The 22,626-nt window shown below is 48.8% G+C and overlaps 1 protein-coding gene and 1 long non-coding RNA gene across 2 annotated transcripts; both read right to left on the bottom strand.

The window, feature by feature from the left end:
* Positions 1 to 677: 677 nt before the first annotated feature.
* LOC135056858 (uncharacterized) lies at positions 678 to 5,994 on the bottom strand. Its single transcript, XR_010244089.1, has 2 exons — positions 2,701 to 5,994; positions 678 to 1,654 (listed from the first exon to the last, which is right to left on the bottom strand). It is a non-coding gene; the product is annotated as an uncharacterized LOC135056858 (long non-coding RNA).
* Positions 5,995 to 6,093: 99 nt separating this feature from the next.
* On the bottom strand, positions 6,094 to 22,184 carry RIMKLB (ribosomal modification protein rimK like family member B). The gene is made up of 7 exons (XM_063962530.1): positions 21,938 to 22,184; positions 17,461 to 17,542; positions 11,083 to 11,303; positions 8,194 to 8,424; positions 7,968 to 8,054; positions 6,933 to 7,136; positions 6,094 to 6,609 (listed from the first exon to the last, which is right to left on the bottom strand). The coding sequence occupies exons 3-7, from the start codon at positions 11,252 to 11,254 to the stop codon at positions 6,110 to 6,112; spliced, it is 1,194 nt and encodes a 397-aa protein (XP_063818600.1). The 5' UTR covers positions 11,255 to 11,303; positions 17,461 to 17,542; positions 21,938 to 22,184; the 3' UTR covers positions 6,094 to 6,109.
* Between the last annotated feature and the right edge of the window lie 442 nt (positions 22,185 to 22,626).

Raw genomic sequence — 22,626 nt, 5'->3', positions numbered from 1 at the left:
AACAAGTTTATCAACAGAAGAATGAGCGTACGGATCTCTATGGGAACACTAACATAGCGATGTACTTCTGTTGGTGCCACAAACACAGAAACACCTTCTCAGCCGTCATCTGCTAGGCAACATGGGAAAGGCTATACTTTCCTCTAAGATAGGGGTTTATCAGTAAGTTGATTAAACTGGAGATCCAATTGTTCCAAAATAACATCTGACCATTATTGATCCAATTGGCCGCTTCTATGCATACATAATCATCTGACATAATTTGTGCGTCTCTAGGATTCACAGAAGGAACAAATGATCATGAAGACCAAGTGTATCTATGCATTTACACCACTTTAGCCCAATACATTCCTTTCCATTAATGAATATTCTTCCTTCGTTCCCAATTATAAAATGTGATTAAGGAGATATTGCCATCATGTTTGCATTATTTTATATGGCGCGTTAATTTTTAATGCATTTACCATCAAAATGTATTCAACCCATCGTGGTCATCTTAACTACCAACATGGCAGCAAGTGAGCTGGCTTGATATTCTTATGGACATAATGTACCCACAGATAAAACAGAGCTAAACCAAGGCCAGAACGCCTACTACACTCAAACCCAAAAGCCAGATAAGCTAAACCTGTAGAACATAACTTTCCCCACTACTGGATACAATTAGGCAAACAACATTTGTGAGGTTAATGAGTCTTTAATTAGTAATAACCTAGCACTCCTCTCCTCCCTAATCATTCGTCTTTCATACATTGTTCTATAATCTCCAATCAAGTGTAACTGCATACCTCTGGTTACTGACAGATATCTACACACAGATAGTCATAACAGTCCGTGCTGTTGCTTTCCCGAAGTGCCAAGGTTATCCAAACATTTGCAAGTAGAGAAACCAGACATGATCCTGCCGCTCTTCCCTCTGGCTGTGCAGCATCACTGGAGCTTGTTAGTGTCCAATAACTGTCCCACATTGATCAGGTCAGGATCTCTTGCAGTGTGAGCATTGTTAGGGAAACCACCATCTCTGATCCCTGGAAGCAACATCTATGGCGGCATGTATGCTCCTTCTACCAGTGACGACTACATTAATTTCTGGCCTCTCCGACAATAATCGAATCCCGATGTCCCACCTTGGTACTGACCATGCAATTCCCTGGATCTCGGTTCCTCGACTTGCCTATACATTCTGGACAAGGTGGGCATATCCTTCTATACATTTCTGCAAACTATCTGCTCCTGTTTTTCACATGAAAACAAGAAACAGTCCTGACCACTTGTCTGCTGTATATGCCTCTGGATTCACCATGCATTAGGATTTGCAATCCTCCCTGGTTCCTTGTCAAGGGATAGTGTTTGCTCCTCAACCTGTGTTCTTCTCTACACCCATTCTACTTGGCCTCCAGGATTCCTCATGAAATGGTCCTGCATCTAAACTTCACAGAATTCTTGTTCCTCCTTCAGTTGGTCATTTGGCAGCCACATGAAGAGCAACACAAAATGGTAGGCAGATCTTCAACCACTGTCCACAAGATAAGCGGTTTAGGTTGGAGTCAGGGCGTCCGATACATCAGGAAGCTACAAAGTCACAGGTAAGCCTGAAGAAGCTAGAATTTATAAAACCGATGAATAATTTAGACCAATCGTCCTTGGTGTCTGTCTACAAAAAAACAAAAACAAAACAAAAACAAAAAACACTAGAGTTTAACAAAAGTGAAGGACTCCATGTATACCACATAATAGATTGAACATCTAGGTTGCGTCTGAGTGAGCGAGGAACATTTATAGCAACTAGTGCCTGCTGTAAAAGATAATTTAGTGTCTGTAGAAGAAAGCACCATTGTAATGTTATGCTGACAGGCAGAATTCAATGAACAAAATACAGACAACTGCTAGGCAACTAAATTCCTACAGTGTACACTAACATAACAGCAATAATTCTATGTATTGAAGATTAACATTTATGTCAAAGCAGTACCAGACAATTTTAGAAGCCCCGGATGCAATCATTGACTCTGCAAGCACATAAAAATGTTTTACAGAGGCCAGGCTAATCCAGGATCCTTTCAGGGAACACTTCACATAATTGGAGTAGAAACAGGGTTTAAAATTATTTAGCATGTAGTGTTTTGCTCAAACCATTACTTCAATGTTATTGTAAAAATAGTCCTACGCAAAATAGAGCCGTCGCTATATTTGTATCTTTTAAATCGCCAGTGTGTGTTGCCTTTCATTATGTGGTAAAGCAACAGGCAATGGTATTGGCGGATAGTGTTGGCTATAGTACCTGCAACCATGTACAGAGCGAGAGCCATCCCAAAGGGAGTCCTAAGAAAGCCCTTAGGATGTACTGAAAAGGACAGAAACATGGATCTTCAACCTGCGGCACTCCAGTTGCTGTGCAACTACACTTCCCAGCATGCCCTGCCACAGTACTACTGTTAAGGCATGGCATGCTGGGATATGTAGTTCCGCAGTAGCTGGAGGGTGGTAGGTTGAAGACCCATGAACTAAAGTATATGCTTACTGGAGCACAGCAATCCAACCTTATTATAGAAACATTTTATTCTATTATGCTCATTTACATTGCAGAAACAGTTACTGGAAATGAGGGTGTTTGATGGCTGTGTACATGAGGCTGCAATGTGTCCCCTCTGATAATGTACAATTACAGACTGCCACCACCAAGTAATCAGTATGAAATACCAGCCATTAATTGTGTCTGTGCTCCAAGGACATGTAGCAACGTTCCCCCACTAGAACCTTTTCCTGACCAGAAGCTGCAGACTTGGAGAGAATAGACAAGACATATTGACAAACATCAAAATAGCTTTATACAAACCGATTAAAAGGGACACATTTGGCTATTCTCGCCTCATAAAACCCGAATTAACTACCATGTGGTCCCTGCAAACTGCTCAAGGTGTCCGTTGCTGTTCCGAGTAACATCCAGTTACCCAGGCTATCGGTGTTGGAATGCTTCAGAGCACGTTCACGGACGTGACACATTTGCCGAGGTGTCAGCCAGTGAGCACAGAATAAACCACAGGGCATCTGTTCCGTCAGCATCCAAACCTACACAACAGCCTCAAACAAATTGCACATGAAAACGTCACAGCCAGGATTCTGTTCATACTTTGACAATTTATTACATTCCAGCAAAAAAATTTATTTATTTTTTTTTGTTTTTTTGGCTGTTGGCTTAAATAAGACTAGTAAGAATATAAAAAAAAAAAAACCCAACAACAAAAAAACAGCACTGCGATGGAGGAGTGGGGAAAAGGGAGAGCCCCCTGTCACCCTCTGTAGTGTGTGGGTGTTATTAAAAAGGACTAAACAAAGGACTAAACCAGACAGGGCCAGGGGAGGAGGTAGGATTGTGAGAGGAACTAGCTGCAGGTCACCGCCTTCTACTTATGGATCTGGACCCCCTTCCACCTTCTTAGTCTGTGCAATAAAACCAAAAGCTGCTTTGGCAGCAGAAACGTTTTGGAGGGTCGCTCTTTAAGATGCGGACATTTAAGACACCGACCCCCTTACTCACTGCGCGGAGATACTCGGCGGTTTGGAACAAACCACAGCGGGTGCAGCGATGCTGAAAACAAGAGGGCGTATTCACAAATCTCTAAAATTATAAAACACTAATTCTCCTGCCACAAGTATCCCAGAGACTGGAGTGAGGAATGTACAATGCATCTTCTCATTGTGTTACTTTACAAATAAGCACATGTACCCATACTTCTAACATCACTTACTACTGCCGGTGGTCCAACAACATAGCAAAGCTACAGTAAAAACATGGGGACAGACCAATCTTAGTCATGGAATGGGGCCGAGGACACCTTTTACTAACCTTTATTAAAATTGTGGCCAGTGGCCTCTTAAGAGGGAAGGAAGGAAAATTAATTTATGAGGGGGGGAGGGAGGACCACCTTAACCAGTAAAACCCTGAAGCCAGAGAGTAACGGGTAAAAAACAAAGTGAGGTCTACTACGCATCTATAAACCTCCCTTTTGCCCACTTGGACCCTCCACACAGTGCAAAAAAAAAAAAAAAAAAAAGGAAACAAAATAAAGAAAAATACAAAAAAAAAAAAAAAAAAAAAGCAGCAATCTGGGTTTAAAGGAAAAACAAAAATGTACATATCTGAAGGGCGATATAAAACAAAAAACTAACAGTTTCATGTAACACTGCGATCAACCTTTTCACAGCTGGAGCACAGCAGAAACAGAGTTGACAAAACGAAAGTGGGGAAGGAGCAAATCCCCTTTCATTACCAGAGGCATTGGTGCTTTGCATGATCAAACCAATTCTGCAATGCTCTGCTGGCAGTTAAAGGGTTGCGTACAAATAAACCAGATAGCCTTGTGCATACATATACATATATATAAGATCTTACAGGGGGGGCGTCAGGGAACGTGCCGAAATGAACGGTACAAGAATTTGAGGCATAAAGGCTGCTTTTGGTACAGGCATAGTGGAGCTTAATGTCTTATAGTGCCCCCCCACTATCACCTATACCGGCCGGAGTCAGCCAGTTTGCAGGCTGTGCCGTATCGTCGGCATACCGTATTCACCAGGAACTGGTGAGGTCAGGGAGGCGCTCCGCATAGTCACAAGCACTGGCACAGCCTGCAAACTTGCTAGCTCGCAGTATAGGTGATGGGGGCACTAAGAAAATGAGGGGCTGGCAGGGAAGGAGGCACGAGAGAAGAGGGTACAGAGTCTCGATTGAACCACATTGCATATAAAGAGGTGTCAACAGCTCCAAGGCAGACATGACAGTGATATTCACAAGTCACATCCACAAGGGGGAGAAAAACTCCCCCCCTGCTCCACATTTTAAATTATTCTTATGACAAAAATTACAGGTATGTATGCAATACTACTAATTAAGGTTGTTACCAGGGACTGGCACACAATGCATCTTGAGTGGCACTGAGTATTGGGTGGTTCCATCAGGACCGTGGGAATAGCATTGAGCTCGCACTGTCCTCCATCTTTCTTGTGCCCCATACATTTGCAAGTGAGACAATGGAGGCATACCAGTTCATGCACATGCATTGTGGAAGATACAGGATAACTATACGCGTCACCCCAGCTCTACAGGACATGACTTACTCCATGAAACGCAGGTCAGCAGCATGAAAAGTAGGAGCGACCATGAGAGGCCTCCACAGACCATTCACCATCTGTCTGACATGGTCCAAGTGCACAGCGTTCCTGACCCCTTTCTGGTTCTACATCAGACATGGCAATGTGCGTAAAGGCAGGTCAGGCGGTTCTGTCTTTCTACATCAGATCCGGCTTATAAGAAACCATGTAACGTAGATCACAATAAGTGCTCCCCCGGAATCTGTGATTACTGGTGACATCACTCAACAGACCGCAGACCGTGCTCTCATCACTTACACATTGCATTGTATAAAGGTGAAGTATATTCTATATATTTAGCATACCTGTGAAGTCACATCTTGCCAGTGATCTCAACAACAGCAGGGACCACAAACCAGAACTCTCCTTATCCCACAAGTAGTCTCTCGTTGGGAGACTGCCGGAGGCCAAGACAGATCATCATTGAGCTCACTGGTAAGAGATGGCTCTTTACAGATTAAAAAATAAAAGTGGCTCTACACAGTCTACAGCAGCCTCAAGAGGACAGCGCAGCATGTGAGCCATGGCAAGACACGGCTTTCCAACTTAAGAGGGTGTCCCCAGAGAAGAGACACCCCAAGCTTCGGCAGAAACACATATAGGATGAATTATGCAATTACACGTAACGTAAAAGAGTGGAAAGTACAACTATTATTGTGCAGAACATAAGAAATATATTGATATATACTTCCCCTTTATACACCATGTCCACGGTTATATGTAAGAAAGACTCCCAACATCTACTTCCCCACTTTCCAACTCATCGCTCAGTGGTGCAGCCTCATTTACAACAGGGATTCGGAGTCATCCCCCCACCCACCCTCCCAAATCCCATGCCCCAACACCGGCAGTAATGGCGCCTTTCAATATTTACACGTGCTAGATCCCCGACATTCCCCCACCTGACACCCCCCACCCACTTTTCACAACCCACCCCCACCCCCCTCCCCATTCCAATCTTCTATTCCACCAAAAGCTTGATTTCACTGGCAAGAAGCTGGTTCATGTTAAAGATGGCTCCCTTGGTGAGGAGCTCCCTCTCGGTGGCAGTGTCGGGGTCACTGTCCACAGAGCTGGAGCTGGCACTCATGCTGTCTCCAGCCTCGTGATGGTGGAGCATCGGGGCAGGCACGTCAATTCCTGTGCCGGAAGTGACGCCAGGCAGCTCAGGCTCGCTCGTCTCGCTGGCGCTGGACACGACAGAGAGGAGGGACATCCGTCTGGTGAGTCGACTCGGCAGCAGCGAGATGGCGTAATCGGCCACCATTGCGGCAACGTCCATGTTGCAGGCCTTGTCGAAAGCGATGAAGCCCACGTTGGCGTTCGCCTCGCACACGCAGAAGGAGCCGTCTTCTTTGGTGAGCAGGTCGATGCCGCACACGTCCATTCCCAGGATGTTGGAGACTTGTATGGCGAGCTGCTTGCCCTGCTCGCTGAGCGTGCACATCATTCCGACACCTCCTGTTTGACAAGAGATCAGACAAAGGTAAGAAGGGATGGAGAAAGACGACAAGAGATCAGACAAAGGAGGTAAGAAGGGAGGGCAGAAAGACGACAAGAGATCAGACAGGTAAGAAGGGAGAAAAAGACAAGAAATCAGACAGAGGTAAGAAGGGATGGCAGAAAGACGACGGGAAAGCAGAGGCCTTTGGCGCGTGCTAGACAGAAAGCAAAGGCCATAAGAATCAGCCTGCATTAAGTTTAGGTAGAAGGGTTAAAATGTTTGTCAGTTCTGTGCCACTGCTAAATGAGATAGCTATGAAAGTATCTGGAACATTGGCTACCTAGTGAGCAGTTGCTCTGCATCCTGCCATCGGTAGAGCATCGGAGCATCGTGCCAATTACCCGGCCACCAACGACAATCACTCTCACGTCCCTCCCGTGAGACTCCTGGACGTATTTCTGGAACAGGTACGGGGCTTCGTGCCGGATGAGGTGACTCAGATCCGCCAGGTGGTGTTTATCCCGGGCTAAAAACACAGCCTTACCTAGGAAGCATAAGTCAGTGTAAATCAGGAGCCTTTATTCTCTATGGCAGCATTCAGAAGACTGGTCTCACACACGTCAGCAATTAACACGGCGGCGCGCGGGGGGGGGGTCCGCACTGCTGACATGTCAGCTTAGTACTTTCTGAAACTAGGTTCAACTACCGACAACAGGTAATTAAGAACTGCATAATAATTTTATTTATATAACGCTCTTTCTCCAAAAGGACTCAAGGCGCTTAACAGATACATAGCATAATATAACACAGAAAATGATGAAGTACAGAACAGCTTTTAATAAGATACAGAAGCATGTAGATACTAAAGGGACATTATGGGAATGCCTGAGTAAACAGGAAAGTCTTGAGTCTACTTTTGAAGGATTCTATTGTTGGGGCCTCTCGCACTGTGCTTGGAAGTGAGTTCCATAGAGTCGAAGCCGCATGTCTAAAAGCTCGACCCCCAGATGAATTACTGGAGATTCTAGGTACTGCTAAAAGTCCTTCATCTACAGATCGCAGTAATCGAGTGGGGCAGTATGGAGTCAGAAGCTGCTTCAGGTACCTTGGGCCCTAGTCATGTAATGCTTTGAAACTCAGTAAGCCAATCTTGAAGATGATTCGCCATCTTACAGGCAGCCAGTGAAGGGAGTAGAGAGAGGATGGGTGTTATGTGGCTAGAACGGGGCTGGTTGGTTAACAGCCTGGCAGCTGTGTTTTGCACCAGCTGTAAGCGGTGCAATTCTTTTGCTGGGAGACCAAGGTAGAGGGCATTACAGTAATCTAATCGTCTAAGCATACATAGCACCTCTTGGGTTCAGCATAGCCAACTCACCTCTATGTCCCCGGGTGTTCTTCACAACCATGGGAAACTCCAGGACTTCGGCCTCGTCAATCATTTTTGCAAAGTTTTCATGGCCACCTGTTAATAAGACAAGGTTAATAACAGCAATGACATAATGTGCTGCAGTAAGAATTTCTCAATAAAGGCACTTGCTTAAATATCTTCATTTTGGTTCACGGGCCAGGGAGAAATAATAAAACAAAAAAAACAGACTCACCATAAGAGAAAGTATCTGGGAGCGGAACGCCATGGCCAGCCAGCTCCTGAAAGGTCCAGAACTTGTTCACACAGTTGAGGATAGCCTGTGGCCGGTTCATTAGTCGACAACCCATCTTCTCCAGATGTCTAAGGACGGTGATGTCACTGTCACTCTGCACCCAGGGAGTAGGCACACGGACTACAACAACCTGGGGATACGCAGAAATGAACTCTCCATTTACACGTAGGCCTGAACAAAAATAAAAATAAAAAAGCAGCGTTGAAAATATCTGTCTCCGGTGAAACTAAAGCCTAAACATTTACACGATAGATTACACTATGCCATCAACATAAAGCAATAAATGCACAGACATGAAACGTGGTGGAGCCCTGCAGATTAACACCCAGCGTGAGAGGGGTACAGGGCAGATAAATACAGGTAGGTCATAACGCAAGTGTAGAGAATGAGGACATTGAAGCAGAGACTGAAAATGCTTCTCAATGGAGTTCTGGGAAGACATCCCCATGATCTAAATCTGTATTTGGGGGAAAGTGGTAGTATTCCTGCTTCACAGCACGGTGGTTAGGAGTTTGAATCCAACCTGGAACACACCCAAAAGCAAATTTGCTCAAACTGATGGGAGAACTTACAAACTCTACACAGAATTATGTATATGTAGAGTTTTTATGTTCTCCCATGGGTTTGAGCAATTTTCCATTGGGTGTGTTCCAGTTTCTTATGACACTCCAAAAACAGTTTGGTTACCGAGCTTCAGACAAAAAAGAAAACGCGCCCATACTACAGGGAAAACAGATTGTAAACTCCACTGGGACAAGGACTGGAGGGACCGACTGTCCTCTAAAGTCCTGTGAGCACTATATGAATAGCTGATAAAGGATAATCTAGTCATATCACTTTATGTTATATTGCATGAAGGTTATCTTACAAGGCAGCAGTTACAGCGTATTATTAGAAAGCACAGCCTTGTGCTGATCAGAGGCTGCAACAAGCCTGTAAACCGATCCCCAGAGTAGGGATCACTGGGTTCACACAGGGCAGTGAGGTCAGACAGACGTTTACAGTCAGATGCCGCAAGATATGCTCTATTATCTCATGCATGGGAAATTCTATAAAACAGCGACTGCTTCGTCAGCGAACAAGCAGGAAAACGTAGTCAGCCCTTATAATAGAGAAAACACCGGCACATAAGCCTCTTCACACACAGGCGTGCAAACTCTACCACAAACCACCCCCACAGCCGCGGACTAAACCAATCAATTGTGTGCTCAGCGACCTCTGACCTGCCCTGCGTGCGATGGATCCCACTCTAAGCCCTCCTGTACATTGTGGCGTGTTAGGGGAATCATGGCCGTTAAAGAGAATAAAGTGATTTGGCACATTTCAAAGTGCAATGTGCGACACAATCCGATCGCTCTATAGCGTGCGCATTACAGAGGCTACACCAGAATAGAAGTGCAATTTGAGGGCGGAACCTGTGCCAGCGGCAATGTAAGGACAAGGGATCCTTCCCAGTGTCACTTGCACTGTCATCGTAGCCGCATTGCAGCTGCCAGACAGCTCACAGCTGAAGGGAGCGGGGAGGAAGCAGTGCTGGGAACGCAGAGAGGGAGAATGGAATCTATACCACAGAGGAAATCCCTTCAGTGGGCAAAAAGAGAAAACCAATAAAGGTGATTAACGTGCAGCAGGCTGAGCGGATGCGCTGACACTGCTGAAAGGGACCCTTCGTACTGCAGACAGGTCACTCAGGGGGGAGACGCATCAAGCCTTGGAGAGAAAGCAGAGAGGTTGCCAACCAGCTAACTCATTTATCTAGCAGCCTATGAAATGACAGAAGCAAATTGTTCACCCTCTCTCTCTCTCTAAGGCTTGATGCCCCCCCCCCCCCATCCCCAGTGTGCTAAAGAGACGCTAAGAACCGGCAACAAGCAGTGTTTAGCATTATACTCTCACCTGTGTAATCAGTTACACATCGTAAAAACAGGAGACAAGGTGCATGTTTATAGAAACATTTGTGTGGCTGCCCCATAACTTAACCCTTAACTTGTACACGGTGGCACAGTATGACCTACAAGATAATATAAGTGGTGCTTAGCAATCTAGGACACTAACGGCATATTAAATCCACACTGCCGCACATATATGGCAGTATGCGTAGAATCTTATGTACATTCAATTTTGTAACATTCGCTAAGGCTGCAAGGACAATCTACTGGTATTCGTGGATGGAGTGATGTTTAACACATGGGGTAAAGCAAATACAACAGGAGGGGGGCACGCTTTAATTGCAACCTGCTGCGCATGGGTTGGGTACAGGATCCCGGCGGTCAGAACACAGACACTGGGATCCCGACTGCCAGAATGTCGACCGGGGGGGGGGGGGGGGGGCTGTCGAGCGCAACGAAGCCACCCCTTACGGGCTTGGTGGCTCGCTGAAGGTTTTGTGGACACCCAGGAGTGGGAATAGCTGTGGCGGTGCTGCCGACATTCTGGCAGTCGGGATCCCGGCGTCTGTATTCTGACTACATCCCCTGTGCATAACATATCAAGGAACTCCTTTTATATGTTAAAACACCTTGCAGATTCTCTTGTACATATTTTATTCTTTACCAAATTAGCCGGTTATTTTCAAGTCATTAACAGGCTGGCGTATGTTGGGGAACATATACCATAGTACCTTGTGCTGGGAGAATTTCCTCAGCAGTAATAGTTTCGTTTGGAATGTGGCTGTGAAATTCAGGGTTCCGTTTGGGAACAGAATGACACAGCGGAGAGGAGACAGACACCGTAGGAATATACCAGAAAGAAGACTGTACAGCGTTAGATATGGATAGAATAAAGACCACTACCTACGCCCCCCAGGGGGGCACAAGGAGCTTCACTTACCCAGGTTCCCTTGCTCAATGGTCAGTACTACCTCATCCATGAGCAAGTAGCGGAACTCCAGCTCTTCCTCGCAACATTTGGCTTTGAGCGCGCGCAGAATCTCCTGCTGGGGGTAGTCATCTTTTATCCTCCTGTCTGTCAGAAACCAGATACGACCAGTGGAGCTGCACATTTTCTCAGGCCCGGGGGGTATAGAGATGGACGGCACCCTAGGAGGTGGTCTGCACATAAAATAAAGAGAAAAAAAAAATGAAAAAAAATGAATATATACATGCTCCTGTCCAACACCAGACATTGCAGATAAATGTAAGCACTCCCTTGCAGGGAGACCAACATTACAACTTCTCTATGTCAACATTGTATAATACAGGTCTGTGGGCCCAGCTTGACATAAAAACAAAGAACCCCCGCGCTCCCGGATTGGGTCGTGAAGGATTACCTTGCATTTGCGTTGTTACAAGTCGCTGCAGGCTGTCCTGTGATCTGTAAGGCCTAGGCGACATATCGCCATGGCCCAGTGACTAGGTAAATTATTAGTAAATGATCTTAGATTGACAAAACCTCAGCCTAGAGCAGATCTCTTCTGGCATCTACCATCAGTGATGTTTAGACGGTGGCACAGTGCCACTACATGTTCTACTTGTAAATGACTAAAAAGCGATAGAGCCAAACATTGCTATACATATCACCGGGTGCCCTGAAACTGCGACGTATCAGACAATTATGGCTATACAAGACATGGCACAATCCGTCCTTCTGGCACAGAGCTGCGTTACTCTTGTCCGAACACAGAGCAGCACTCGCCATGCTGTATACTAGGATGGGTGGCTATACTACACACGCCTGTCCCAGTCATGCTCACTCCTCATCTCAGCTGTGCACGTTTCCCAATAGACCCGGCCTAGCCATTCCTTTCTGCAGCCATTTTGTCTATCGTGCATTTCCTTGCTTTATATATGCACCGCTCAGCGCTGCGTACCGCTGTGGCACCATATGCCAGTAAGACAAGTATTAATGCAGAGCAGAGGTACCTGGTAACTACAGATTCCAGCCACACACTGCCAAGACGGTTGGACAGAATACTGGTTTTGTTATCCAATAATAAATAAAAAAAGAAAAACAGGCGAGGTACAAGCAACGCTGACATGTGTAGTGGGCGCTATTAAAGCAATTCAAGAAAAATATATTATGAACACTGCTTCCCGCAGAGGGTATAACTCCCCCCGCCCCCCCCCCACCCCTCACTTATTTTAAGGATCATTGACATTGCACAGCGCTCTCAATCTGTACCCTCCCCCTCCCTCACGACGCAGGCTGTCAAGCTGACGCAGTGAGATCTGCTGTACAATTCCCAGCTGCAGAGGCGCAGCCAGCTAACAATAGGCTCAGTGTAATGTTACAAGGCAGCCACATGCTGCCCTCCCCCATCCATCCTGCTGCAACCTGGAGAGCTGCACAAAAGAGATGCAGGCAAACACTGCATCCCCCCCCCCCCCCCACTCAAATAGTCAGAGCGAAGCCTCGCCCCTGCAAGACACTGTGCTCGTCCATCCTCGGGGCACGGACAAAACCTTAGACAGCATTAATCACAGGAGAGAATCTTTGGAACCCGCCACCCCCTGCTCGGTCTGCATAAAGAGCATTTGCAGCAGACACACAGATTCCCTGCAGACACCTGAGCAGGGACACATCACCAGCCGGCACAATGTGCTGGCAGATTTCTTCACAAAGCCCGGCCTCCCGCACAAAGAGATGGAGAAGGCACAGACAGCCCCTTCCTGTCTCTCCGCATTCTCTGTAGCCGAAATACAGCCATCCCCCCACCCACAGTACACTCAGCAATACAGACAGGAGGCTGGATGCGCGATCTGAACCCTTTACCCACACAAAGGCAGCACACAGACGGTTAACGTGTGCACTGTGCGGGACAGCCCCTTCCTGAGATGCCCGGCCAGCTTTGTGCGGCGCACGAGGGGTTACAGAAGAGACACGTTAACAAGCAGCCATGTTGTCTGAACTAGTGGTGTAAGCAGGTCTCGGCCCTAAAACCAGATCATTCATTCTTAACCCTTTCCCTGACAGAGGCACGTCCCTCTTGGTTAGAGCCCTGAGCCGTCAGCATACAAAGTAGGTACTCCGTTACTCTAGGAAGACCGTCTAGATCTTATTTACACAAACTCTATACCATATGCCTGGTCTTTGTTTTACCAGATTCCTGCCTCATCAATTCCAACTTGTGTCCTTCATTAAAAACAAATATAATATAATAATGTATATTGTCTGATATTACAACCCATACTGGCCACCTAATTACTGGCGTTGCTACGCAAAGCGCAGCAGCTAGTGACAGCGAATTAAGTCCCCTTTTATTGGCTGTGGGGTGGATGAGAGTGTAACCGTCGCTCACGAAGCAGACAGGGAGTGTCACCGGCAGATGCCGGGGAGCTGCTGAAACACCAGGGCAGTGTCTGGAGCAGTCCGTGCCTCTCTGTAGTAACATATGATGCACAGGGAACGGCCAGATCTCACGCACATGTGTTTGGCATTACTTCGTACTGCCAGCCAGGCATCTGTATACAAAGTCAATGGGGTGTCATTCTTAGCACAGCATCGGGGACAGGGTTTAGAGAGTCAAACAGACCTACACAAAATCTGCGAGTGGTTAAATTGAATGTACTGTCTGGTCGGGTGTCCATTGACAGCCACAGAGTCCTATCTATTGCGGTCAATCAGTCCCTTTATCTTATATCAAGTAGAGGTCAGATGTCACTCAGTAATAACAGCGGTTGTGGGCTTCAGGTAATGGTGACACAGATAACAGCGCTGTATTATCCCCTGCAAGTGACATCGTAAGGACGTCTGAAGAGGCCAGCATCCGGGCGCAGAATGTGGCACAAACAAGACAGACGGCATCTTCCTTTTGACTGTTTTATTAAGAAGCACTTTCCTGTTGAAGCAGCAAAATATTTCCACTGACGTTTGACGTCAGCGTGTAAATACATGCATACTCTGCCGCAGCCTCCAGGGGAGGCACATTATACTATATAACTAGTGGCATGCTTCCCCATTGTAAGCCTGCTCTTACTGTGGATCCGCGCTCAGTCACATGCTCACTTCCACCCTCTACCTAAATACACCCCAACAGTCGGAAACATGGAGGAAGGAAATCATTCAGCACTGGTTTGAGCGACCGACCGTGCAGCCACCGCGACCCATCTGATGCACTCTGGAAGCAAAGCACGGATCACAAAATGCAATATACGCTAGGAGAGGACGGTCGCCAGCTGCCTAGTTTTGCATCAAATCAGAAAAACATGTGCAAGTCAGCAGGAAATAGAAGTCAGTGGTGCAGGCGCACGCCACAAAAAGCCAAATCACCCCCTCCCGTTCGCTTCCACAGGTCTGTGGGAATGGAAAGAATGCCCTTGTTACAGGCCAAACGCTCCTACACGACATAAGCTATAGAGTAGCAGATTCATATGAGGTAGCTTGTGTTATTAAGTGACAACACTGAAATGGTAACATGCCAAGGGAAGGGGTGCGTCTAGCCACACACAAACTATCTTTAGGAATAACAATTTTTACACCCGTGAACCCATCTTGAAGCGTTCTGTTACCCATGCCTCTATCGTCTACAGCAGGGGTGGGGAACCTCAGGCCCGAGGGCCATATAAGGCCCGCAGAGCTACTTGATCCGGCCCGGCCAGGCTCACCTAGCCGGGCGCCCGCTGAGATTTTTTTACTAGTGGGCGCCTGGCTTCTTACCCTCAGTAGCAGCCGGAGGCAGGAGCTCACTCCCGAGCTCCGGCGTCTGGCTCTGGCAGTGTGCGTGTGCTGCTGTGCGGTGTTATGGGAGAGATGTCATGACTTCTCTCCCATAGTTCTGAGGAGCGAGCAGCCAGGCGGAGGGCAACGGTCCGGAAGCAGGAGCGGGGCTGGTGAGTATTGTTGTGTGTGTGTGTGTGTGTGTGTGTGTGTGTGTGTGTGTGTGTGTGTGTGTGTGTGTGTGTGTGTGTGTGTGTGTGTGTGTGTGTGTAAGCATCGCTAATAAAGGGCATAACAAGTGACGGGGCATATCTAATGGGGCATAACAAGTGACGGAGGCCATATCTACTGGGGGCAGGATCATTTTTAAAGTTGATAATTTTTGTATGCCCCCCCGAAGGATTTTATAAATATCCAAATGGCCCTTAGTAGAAAAAAGGTTCCCCACCCCTGGTCTACAGCATGGATGGGGAACCTTTGGCCCACCAGCTGTTGAACTACACAACCCGGCATGCACTGCAACAGTTTTAGCATGGCCAAAAAGCAAAACTGTAGCAGAGTAGGCTGGTATGTGTAGTTCAACAACAGCCGGAGGGCCAAAGGTTCCCCATCCCTGGTCTACAGTGTGGGTTTGTGTGTCAAGACTCATCACATTTTGCAGAGGGTTACTAAACACAGACAGGTTTGGGGGGATGTCAACTGGCTCCGCAGTAACAGCACCAGAATGTCGCACGTTTCCAGTATCTGCTTATGAATAAGTAGCGCTGCGATCTGAAAGTCAAGTAACAAGGCTTGGTTTACAGATACCTCCCGGCCTCAAACCTGGTGACGGATGCACGTTACAAACCAGCATATGCACAAAGCGTCATACACATCAATAAAGCTCAATTACACAACAACAAAATCACCACTCCGCTTTCACCGACACAGGCATTACAACATCTAGAGTGAATGTGCTTGGCATCACGTGACTTCCTGTCCTGAATGCACAGGAATACTTCTACTGCCCGCTGCGCCTCACAATAGGCGTGTCAGCAACGCAGGCTGCCGCTCGTGAAAACCTGCCGAGGCACGCCTATACCAAGTCATTAGCATTTAGCTTGGCTTCGTATTTGAGGATTACCTTTTTCAGTGTCACTAGCTAATTTGAGATAAAGCCCATTGACAGCAAACCTAGAGAGCGTAATCCAGGCACTAAGTTGCAGCTCCCTAGTCTACGTCTGGTGGCTCCACGTTTCTGTTACCTAGTGACCAGACTCTGCTCCCAAACGTGAACCGGAGGCTGTGTGCTTTATTTTCCGTCAGTCTCTCCCCTGTACTGTGTAATGACAGGTGAGCACGGAAACACAAATCTCGAATGTAGCGGAGGAGGGGTGCTGCTGCAGGGCACACAGTTGTCTTGCGGACTTGGATGGAGACGCGGCATAATATGCCCTACGCTGCCTAGAACAGCTGTGCGCGCTGCACTGATCTCTCTACACAAGACAGATGCAACTCAAATCCCGCTCTATTCACCTGTACAATAACGAAACAGACTGCACCAATTTATGAAAGGCCTGCGTGCCTAGATCCAGAGGTTATGCTGGTCAATAATCTGCTGAACATATTTGGTGCGGTAATTATGGTCCGAACGTGCTTTAAGTATATACTGCCATTATAGTAAAATGCGCGAGTCCACCATGCAGATCATATTTCTAAATATATATTTGATTATAGGATTTAATTCAGCATTGTACGCATCCAGGAACCTCGGCCAGGCCGAACTGCACACTCATCTGCAATTACGGTAGTGCCAATGCAGCAATGTTTCCCTCAAACCTCTATGTGGAACAGCGCATCGCATTAGTCAGGGAATTTAATTCCTTCCCAAGATCACTCGGTTACCGTGTGCAATGGCAGGCAGGTAGCTAAACATAGCCCGACCATGGGGGTAATTCAGAGTTGATCGCAGCAGCAAATTTGTTAGCAGTTGGGCAAAACCATGTGCACTGCAGGGGGGCAGATGTAACATGTGCAGAGAGTTAGATTTGGGTGTGGTGTGTACAAACTGAAATCTAAATTGCAGTGTAGAAATAAAGCAGCCAGTATTTACCCTGCACAGAAACAAAATAACCCACCCAAATCTAACTCTCTCTGCACGTTATATCTGCCTCCCCATCCTGCAGTGCACATGGTTTTGCCCAACTGCTAACAAATTTGCTGCTGTGATCAACTCTGAATTACCCCCCCCCCCCCCCCAAAGCTCCGCTAGTGCCTGGAAATATTTACAGATAAAACACCTCAATCGACACGTGCCAAACAGTCCTCAATTAGCCGCTGGCTCACGTCACTCAGGTAATTTCCAAGACACAGAAAATATTGCGCAACATAAACAACTCCATTCATTAATCAACTATTTCAAGAAGAGATCAGGAGGGTAACATATTGACAATATTGAATGCATAATACCTTTAATTCCAAAAGGCCCTATAACACATTTAAAACACATAAGACACCGGCCCCCATCCAAGTGTAACCTTTTACACATTGTAATGATGGCAGATGTATGCCACCTCCCACCCACAACCTTCTCTATCCAGCACAATGACAGTCATAAGTAACCACATTACTTACTTTGAGCAGAAGATGGGAAAGATGAGAAATGCGGATTGTAGAAACTCTGCTAAGTGGGTTTTCCAAAGACAGCAAATTACACCTGGAGAAAAAGAAGCAAAACATGAATACACAGAGTGCACCATAGTCAGTAGCACAGTCACATCCCAGCCGATACATCTGCCCAAAACAATTATATTAGATATCACTGAACCAAACTATACGATATATTGGCCGATCTTGTGATCCACAACAACTACTGTATAGTGTGTACCCCCAAACCCACCCAATTCATTGTCTGAGCAGATCAGATGGGACGATGCAACACACGACGTGGCGTAGTTACATTATGCATGTAACAATATATTGCGTCGCCGTACGGCGGATCGTGCAGTGTTCTGGTGATGAAATGCATCGCCGATGTGTGCAACCAGCTGAAGAATCGTGTTCTGGCAGTCCACATCATTACGGTCAATCGGCCGTATTGGAAATCCTAACTGGATGCAGTCATTGTATATTAAAATTAAATTAAAATGCAGACTGGGTTCTATGTATGAAGCTGCCCGCGCCACACTGCAGCTAATAGGGCAGCGTGCATGGCCCCTGAAACAACTGCAATGTCATATACTCCGTTCATCTGTCCAAATGATCATACCTTAAACCGTACAGCCAGAGGAGCTGGGGAGAGCGGCGGTAACAGTCAAGCTTAGCCTACCTCTTTATACCAGTCATTCTGAGACTTTTGCCACCGTGAAATACGTTTTCCAATTCAGTATTTTAAAATGTCCGTGACTGCTGAATTGTGGTTAAATCATCACTGACAGGCGCCATTATGTCGGAGCCCAGACAGAAATGCAGTGAAGCCTCAGAGGATGGCCAGGACTCAAACGCTGTATATTTAGACTGCATTACTCTTGGCTCTCCGTGATGCCAGTCATTATGCTTTACCTTCAATGTAACCGGTGTTAAAAAGCTATTAGATAGCGCCATGTACTCTACATTAGTGTGCTGCAGACTGCTTAGCATACTGACATAGCTGCAAGCGTATGATCATTAATGCAGAAAGCATGCTCACTCTGCATCTGTAATAGACTTCACTCCCATTCTGGATGTGACACAGCAAATATATTACTATGGAACATTCTACAGCATTTAAGTAACGAACATACAGATTCCATACAGTAAACTGCTGGTTCTGGAGACAAATGCGTACACTGTAAACGAAGCAGGAACTGTAAATTAAGCCCTGTGGTGTATAATGTGGAGTAGACAAACGTCCAGAACACTACATTTGAAAAACACAAGTATACATCAATGCAAGTACAGACACACTGTCGCCCCCTGTGGGTATGAAGTGTCATAGCATGTGGGTGCTGCGTGCACTTTTCTTTCATGGGCCAGTTATAAACACCAGCTGCTAATTTATTATATGTATGAACAATTGCTGCATTGCTGAGCGCAAACTACTATCCCATATCAGTCCAGTGCCACTGCCCTTCATCAAAATCCAGGCCTCCTTCCATCTTGCCTTCCCACAATTCATCACCTCCCAGTTTGTTCCCTCCTTTAAAAATAGCAACTTCCCTTCATGTCTAACATATCGCCCCCCCCACATACCCATCTCCTTCTCAATTGACCATCCATATTACATCTACTTTATACATCAACACCTACCCCCATCCCATATCCCTTTTACTTAGAATGCCCGGTAACCCAATACGCGTTCACCCCCTAAACTACCGGTGTCTTATCGCCATTCCTGCTCCCCTCCCTCTAAAACGCCAGCAAAACACCCCCCCCCCCCTATCAAATGCCAGCCATCTACAGCTCTTCTCTCCATATGGCTTCCCACCATACCCCTTCTCCCCCATATTATTATTACCAGTTATTTATATAGCACACACATATTCCGCAGCGCTGTACAGAGAGTACTTGCCCATTCACATCAGTCCCTGCCCCAGTGGAGCTTACAATCTATATTCCCTATCACATGTACACACATTCACACTAGGGTTAATTTTTGTTGGGAGCCAATTAACCTACCAGTATATTTTTGGATTGTGGGAGGAAACCGGAGTACCCGGAGGAAACCCACGCAAGTACGGGGAGAATATACAAACTCCACACCGTTAGAGCCATGGTGGGAATTGAACCCATGACCTCAGTGCTGTGAGGCAGTAATGCTAACCATTACCTGCCCCATATACACATTGATATGACAGCCAAGCTCTACTCAATAGGCCAACACCCCCCCCCCCCCCCCTCCTCCGCATACCCCTTCTCAACAAGCCAGCTTCCTCCCCAAACATCCCTTCACCTCAACTGGCCAGCCTACCCCTCATACACCCCTTCACCTGAACGGGTCAGCTTCTTCCCCATACACCCCTTCACCTCAACAGGCCAGCTTCCTTCCCCACCACGTGCCTTGTCCTCAACATGCCACCCCCCCACCACGTGCCTTGTCCTCAACATGCCACCCCCCCGCCACGTGCCCTGTCCTCAACATGCCACCCCCGCCACGTGCCCTGTCCTCAACATGCCACCCCCGCCACGTGCCCTGTCCTCAACATGCCACCCCCGCCACGTGCCCTGTCCTCAACATGCCACCCCCGCCACGTGCCCTGTCCTCAACATGCCACCCCCGCCACGTGCCCTGTCCTCAACATGCCACCCCCGCCACGTGCCCTGTCCTCAACATGCCACCCCCGCCACGTGCCCTGTCCTCAACATGCCACCCCCGCCACGTGCCCTGTCCTCAACATGCCACCCCCGCCACGTGCCCTGTCCTCAACATGCCACCCCCGCCACGTGCCCTGTCCTCAACATGCCACCCCCGCCACGTGCCCTGTCCTCAACATGCCACCCCCGCCACGTGCCCTGTCCTCAACATGCCACCCCCGCCACGTGCCCTGTCCTCAACATGCCCCCCCCGCCACGTGCCCTGTCCTCAACATGCCCCCCCGCCACGTGCCCTGTCCTCAATATGAGATCCCCCTGCCACGTGCCCTGTCCTCAACATGCCACCCCCCCTGCCACGTGCCTTCTCCTCAATATGAGATCCCCCCACCACGTGCTTTCTCCTCGATACAGGATCCCCCCGCCACGTGGCTTCTCCTCAATACGAGATCCCCCCCGCCACGTGCCTTCTCCTCAATATGCCATTCCCCCTCTACCTCAATATGCCAACCCCCCACGTGCCTTCACCTCAACATGCCAACCCCCCACGTGCCGTCCTCAACATGCCCCCCCCGCCACGTGCCCTGTCCTCAACATGCCCCCCCCCGCCACGTGCCCTGTCCTCAACATGCCACCCCCTGCCACGTGCCTTCTCCTCAATATGAGATCCCCCCGCCACGTGCCTTCTCCTCAATATGAGATCCCCCCACCACGTGCCTTCTCCTCAATATGAGATCCCCCCACCACGTGCTTTCTCCTCGATACAGGATCCCCCCGCCACGTGGCTTCTCCTCAATACGAGATCCCCCCCGCCACGTGGCTTCTCCTCAATATGCCATTCCCCCTCTACCTCAATATGCCAACCCCCCACGTGCCTTCACCTCAATATGCCACCCCCCACCACGTGCCCTGTCCTCAACATGCCCCCCCCGCCACGTGCCCTGTCCTCAACATGCCACCCCCCTGCCACGTGCCCTGTCCTCAACATGCCACCCCCCTGCCACGTGCCTTCTCCTCAATATGAGATCCCCCCCACCACGTGCTTTCTCCTCGATACAGGATCCCCCCGCCACGTGTCTTCTCCTCAATACGAGATCCCCCCGCCACGTGCCTTCTCCTCAATATGCCATTCCCCCTCTACCTCAATATACCAACCCCCCACGTGCCTTCACCTCAATATGCCAACCCCCCACGTGCCTTCCCCTCAATATGCCAACCCCCCACGTGCCTTCCCCTCAATATGCCAACCCCACAATCCTTCTCCTCAATATGCCACCCCCCCATATGCCACCACCCACATGCTTTCTGCTCAATATTACTTCTCCCCCATATACCACCCCTAACATGCCTTCTGCTCAATGTCATCCCCCATATGCCTTCTTAATATGTTACGCTCCAACATGCCACCCCCAAATATGCCTTGCCCCCATATGCTTTGTCAATATGCCCTCTCCTTAAATATGCCATCCCCACATGTGCCTTCTCCTCAACATGCCACCCCCTACATGCCTTCTCAGTATGTCATCCCCATATGCCTTCCCCCCCAATATGCCGCCCCCCGTACGCTCTCTTCAGTATGCCATTCCCCCGATACCTTCCCCTCAGTATGCCATGCCACCATATGCAAGCTCCCATCTCCTACAAGCCATTGCTTCAAAGACACCCGCCCGCTAATGCATCCCGCACCCCATACCTCCGTCACCCTCGGTACCCCGGCAACGCCGCTGCCCTCCAACCCGGGCACGGACACAGCCTCCGTTCGCCCGCACCCGCCGCCCAACCATCCCCGCGCATCAGCACCTGTCACCCGCTCCATACTCACACACGGAGCCTTTGTTGTGTCCGGGGGATGAGCAGCAGACAAAGCAGCCCCGCCGCCCGCTGTGACACACACGAAGAGAGAGCGGTATGCGCGGCCGGTGCCTCCCCCCTGGCTGGGATACGGGCGGACAGTCCCCCCGCCGCCGCTGGGACGATGACTGGGAGTCCGGGACACGCAGCTCCTCACAGACACGTCCGCACTCCACCCTACACCAGCGCCGACTGAGAGACCGCCAGCACGCGCTGCGCCCCACGCCACACCCCCCTGCACCGGCCACCGCCGCGCCATTGGCCGGCGGGTCCGCGGGGCGCCACCCATTGGCTGGGCCTGAGTGGCGGGAAAGGAGGAGAAAGGAGACGATGTAGGAGGGGGCGGGGCAGGGATGGAGGGTGCGGCAGCAGAGGGGGGCGTTGATTGGACGACGGGAGGTTTTGGAATGGGCGGGCTGCGAGCGGGCTGCGAGCGAGCCGAGGAGGGAGGGCGGGGCCGGCCGTGGAGCTCGTGCTCCCTGCGTTGCGCTGCGCCCGGCATTACCGAGGGGTCTCCGGCGACGTCAGCAGGGGCCTCCCGTGTCTGTGTGTATTGGAGGTAGCGCGCGCGGTGGGCGGGAAAGGCGCTGACTGACTGAGGAGGGGCTGGGGACCGTCGCAGCGGGCGGCCCAGCCTCGGTATGATGGGGATGTATGGTG

The sequence above is a fragment of the Pseudophryne corroboree genome, chromosome 3, assembly GCF_028390025.1.
Source record: "Pseudophryne corroboree isolate aPseCor3 chromosome 3, aPseCor3.hap2, whole genome shotgun sequence".
Lineage (NCBI taxonomy): Eukaryota > Metazoa > Chordata > Amphibia > Anura > Myobatrachidae > Pseudophryne > Pseudophryne corroboree.
This window is presented reverse-complemented; position numbering and strand designations above follow the sequence as displayed.